At 40.9% G+C, this 4,736-nt stretch overlaps 1 protein-coding gene across 1 annotated transcript; it reads left to right on the forward strand.

Annotated features, from left to right (window-relative positions):
- Positions 1-247: 247 nt before the first annotated feature.
- LOC142170396 (uncharacterized) lies at positions 248-3,811 on the forward strand. Its single transcript, XM_075232298.1, has 4 exons — positions 248-1,887; positions 2,013-2,360; positions 2,487-2,890; positions 3,207-3,811. Exons 1-4 carry the CDS (start codon positions 248-250, stop codon positions 3,809-3,811), a joined length of 2,997 nt encoding a protein of 998 aa, XP_075088399.1.
- The last annotated feature ends 925 nt before the right edge of the window (positions 3,812-4,736 follow it).

The following is a 4,736-nucleotide window of genomic DNA, read 5'->3' on the forward strand; positions in this document are numbered from 1 at the left end:
GTCAGAGAAGCCAGCTGGAGAGGCGGTGGCTGAGCAACCCCTACCATTGGTTGAAAGGCCACCACCTCCGTTCCCTCAAAGATTGCAGAAATTAAGGGATAACGCCGCATATAAAAAGTTTCTTGATATTTTGAAGCAGGTGAAAATTAATATTCCATTGGTTGACATCTTACAATAAGTACCCAAATATGCAAAGTACATCAAGGACATAGTGGCAAATAAAAGGAGGCTGACCGAGTTTGAAACTATGGCACTCACTGAGGAGTGCAGTTCAAGAATTCAGCACAAGTTAGCTAAAAAATTGAAGGATCCAGGTAGTTTCACTATCCAAATCTCGATTGGTAAACATGCTGTTGGGCGAGCTTTATGTGATCTTGGAGCAAGCATCAATTTGATGCCGCTATCTGTGTTCAGACAGTTGGGGTTGGGTGAGCCATGCCCAACAATAGTTATCTTACAGTTGGTTGATCGCTCCCTTGCTCATCTTGAGGGAGTGATTGAAGATGTGTTAGTTCAAGTGGGTTCTTTCATATTCTCGATTGATTTCATTATCTTGGATTACAAGACTGATCAGGAAGTCCCATTTATTTTGGGGCATCCATCCTTAGCCACGAGACGAGCTATTATCAATGTTTGTCAAGGAAGGATGATAATGAGAGTAGGTGATCGACTGGAGGTATTCAATGTTTATAAAGCACTCAAGTTACCAGTCCACTATGAAGAGCTATACATGATCTCTGTGATGGAAAGTGATGCTACATTATTAGTGCCTTACATGAGCCCTATAGATCTTCAACGAGCTTTGATTGGGGATGAAGAAGATAGTAAAGATGAAATGAAGGGAGAAATTGAGCAAGTACTTGATATGTCCTGTAATTATGTCCATGGGTTTGGAAAATTTGAGGAGGTTGATAGACCTGTCACTCTGACCCCTTCAAAGCCATCTATTGAAGAAGCCCCAAAGCTAGAACTTAAGCCTCTACCCGCACACCTGCGTTATGCTTATTTGCGGAACTCTAAGACATTGCCCATGATTATATCCTCCAGCTTGACTAACACTCAAGAAGAAAAATTGCTCAGAGTACTCCGAGAGCATAAAAAGGCTATTGGGTGGACTATAGCTGATATCAAGGGAATTAATCCATCATTTTGTATGCATAAAATCTTTTTAGAGGACGGACACCGCCCTAGTATGGAGCAGCAAAGAAGATTAAATCCCATTATGAAAGAGGTGGTGAAAAAGGAAGTAATCAAGTTGCTCGATGTAGGTATCAGTTTTCCTATTTCTGACAGCAACTGGGTAAGCCCAGTTCAATGTGTGCCCAAAAAGGGAAGAATGACTGTGATTCAGAATGAGAAGAATGAGCTAATTCCTACTCGCACTGTTACGGGATGGGGAGTCTGTATTGATTATAGACGGCTCAACAAAGCAACCCGCAAGGACCACTTTCCACTTCCATTCATTGACCAAATGCTAGACAGATTAGCCGGGCATGAATATTATTACTTCCTTGATGGTTATTCGGGATACAATCAGATTGTCATATGCTCAAAGGATCAGGAGAAGATCACTTTTACTTTTCCTTATGGTACTTTTGTCTTCAAGCGAATGCCGTTTGGTCTTTGTAATGCACTAACCACTTTCCAGAGGTACATGATGGCTATTTTTACCGACATGGTGGAAAAATTCGTGGAAGTGTTTATGGATAATTTTTCAGTTTTTGGGTCTTCTTATGATGATTGCTTGAGGAATTTAAGCAAGGTGCTGGCCCGTTGTGAAGAAACAAATCTGGTACTGAATTGGAAAAAGTGCCATTTATGGTACAAGACGGCATTATGTTGGGTTATAGAGTATCTAAGAGCGGCATTGAAGTTGATAAGGCGAAGGTGGAGTTGGTTGAAAAATTACCTCCACCTATTTCAATGAAGGGTGTCCGGAGTTTCTTGGGACATACGGGATTCTATCTGCGCTTTATTAAAGATTTTTAAAAAATTGCTACTCCTTTGTGTAGGCTGCTTGAAAAAGATGTAACTTTAAACTTTGATAATGCTTGCCTCAAGGCATTTGAAGAACTCAAAAAGAAGTTGGTGTCTGCTCCCATTATTGTGGCACCTGATTGGTCCTTACCATTTGAACTTATGTGTGATGCGAGTGACCATGCTATTGGGGCAGTGCTAGACCCGAGGAAGGACAAGGTGTTTTATTTCATCTACTATGCGACTAAGACTCTTGATGATGCACAACTGAATTACACCACCACTGAGAAGGAGTTGTTAGCTATTGTGTGGGCCTTTGAGAAATTTCGGGCATACTTGGTGGGAACAAAAGTCATAGTCCATACCGATCGTGCAACAATAAGGTATTTGTTTACAAAAAAAGAATCTAAGGCTAGATTTATAAGTTGGGTTTTGTTGCAGCAAGAATTTGATGTAGAAATACGATATCGAAGGGGGACATAGAACCAAGTAGCTGACCATCTATCAAGGCTGGAAAATCACGATCACGTGGAGGAGGATGGCCAAATTAAAGAAGTATTTCCTGATGAGAAACCTTTTGCTATAACCCAAGACCCTCTCCTATGGTACGCGAACTATGTGAATTATCTTGTGAGTGGGGTACTTCCTCCTGAAATCCAATTTGAAGCTAGAAAGAGATTTCTACATGATGTGAACTTCTACTACTGGGATAAGCCATATTTGTACAAGCAATGTGCTGATCAGTTGATGAGGAGATGCATTCCAGAAAAGGAGGTGGAATTAGTGTTGTATGATTGTCATGCATCACCTTATAGGGGCTATCATGGAGGAGATAGAATAGCTGCAAAGGTACTACAATCCGGTCTCTTTTGGCAAACTTTATTCAAGGATGTCCATGCATTCGTTAAGAAGTGTAAGTAATGTCAGAGAACAGGAACAATCACAAGGAGGCATGATATGCCTTTGAATAACATCCTAGAAGTTGAGCTTTTTGATGTGTGGGGATAGATTTTATGGGACCATTTCCACCGTCCAGAGGAAACAAATACATTTTGCTAGAAGTTGACTACGTGTCAAAATGGGTGGAGGCAATTGCTTTGCCAACAAATGATGCCATGGTGGTATCTGCTTTTGTGAAAAAGAATATATTTCGAGATTTGGGACTCCACGTGCCTTAATTAGTGATGAGGGGACTCATTTTTGCAATCGGTTGTTGAATAACCTTCTAGCTAAATATGGAGTTCGCCACATAGTTGTTATAGCATATCATCCCCAAGCAAGTGGGCAAGCTGAGGTGTCAAATAGAGAAATAAAGCAAATATTAGAGAAGACAGTGAGTGTGAATAGGAAGGATTGGGTTGCAAAGTTAGATGATGCCTTATGGGCATATAGAACTGCATATAAAACGCCAATTGGGGCAGCCCCATACAAGCTTGTTTATGGGAAGGCATGTCACTTGCCCGTTGAACTGGAACACAAGGCATACTGGGCCATTAAGAAGCTGAACATGGACCTTGAAGCCGCGGGCGAGAAAAGACTTTTGAAGTTGAATGAGTTAGATGAGTTCAGGTTGCACTCTTATGAAAATGCTAAGCTCTATAAAGAAAAGACAAAGAGATGGCATGACAATCATATCAAGCCGCGTCACTTCGAGCAAGGCCAACATGTATTATTATTCAATTCTAGGCTAAGGCTGTTTCCTGGAAAGCTAAAATTGAGATGGTCAGGTCCGTTTGAGGTGGTGAGAGTCACTCCTTATGGTGTAATCGAGCTGCAAGCTTTAAATGGTGAAAGGAAATTTTTGGTGAATGGACATAGAGTCAAACACTATTAGGGAGGAATGATTAATTGTGAGAAGACCAGGGTTGTACTCGCTGATGAGTAAGCGAGACTCTGCGAAGTACCGCGATGTTAAATCAGGCGCTTGTTGGGAGGCAAACCAATTTGTATTGCTTTACTAGTTTAACTTCTTAATTTGTATTTTCTTTGTAGGCGTAGTAATGATAAGCAGAATGGTGTAGTACATGTCAATTGGGTATATAAAAGGCTCGAGGGATCGGAATGTTTCAAAACAAAATTCTCGAAAATAGCACCCAGTCCAGTGCCCAACGCTGCTTGGGGCGCTGGAAACAGAATACTCAAAACCCCCAGCGCCAGGTAGGGTGCGAGGCGTCGGGCTGGGGGCGATCCAGGTAAGTCTATTTTTTTTTATTTTTTTTCGTTTTTTTATTTTCTAACCCATACCCATTTAACCCAACCCAAATACCCATTACAGTAATACAATACCCCATCCTAATACCCATGTCTATTCCCAACCCAACTAAGCCATAACCCAAACCTACCCAAACACAAAACCAAACAACGATTTCTCTCCTCTTCCTCACAAAAGTTTCTCCAAGTTTTTCTCTTGCCCTCCTTCTACACTCTCCAGGTAAGATATTCTCTCTTCTCCTTCTTCTTCTTCTTGTTTGTATTTTGAATTATTAGATATCCCGTTCCCAAGATTCCCAACTCCCCAAATATTTTTCCCTATGTAGTTCTTATGAAAGTTTATGGTGGATGGCTTGTGTTGGTCTAATTTATATGGTTATTGTGTATACGGAGTAGTAAACTAGAATTCCTTCTACTTCGTTGAAAATTGGGAGGCCACCATATTTCACCATTGTTGAATTAGAAGCACACACTTTATGCCCGTAAGGTATTTGTTAAAATGCTTGAATAAGGATTTTGGTGTACCGGTAAAGTCTGAGTAACCGGGT

Source organism: Nicotiana tabacum, chromosome 16, assembly GCF_000715075.1.
Source record: "Nicotiana tabacum cultivar K326 chromosome 16, ASM71507v2, whole genome shotgun sequence".
Taxonomy (NCBI): domain Eukaryota; kingdom Viridiplantae; phylum Streptophyta; class Magnoliopsida; order Solanales; family Solanaceae; genus Nicotiana; species Nicotiana tabacum.

Bases quoted from the DNA above. Each gene is read 5' to 3' on its own strand.
- LOC142170396 (XM_075232298.1), top strand. From the start codon at position 248: ATGGCACTCACTGAGGAGTGCAGTTCAAGAATTCAGCACAAGTTAGCT. The intron at 2,361-2,486 runs GTATTTGTTTAC...CCATCTATCAAG, and splicing joins ACCGATCGTGCAACAATAAG to GCTGGAAAATCACGATCACG. The intron at 2,891-3,206 runs GTAAGTAATGTC...ATAACCTTCTAG, and splicing joins CCATGCATTCGTTAAGAAGT to CTAAATATGGAGTTCGCCAC.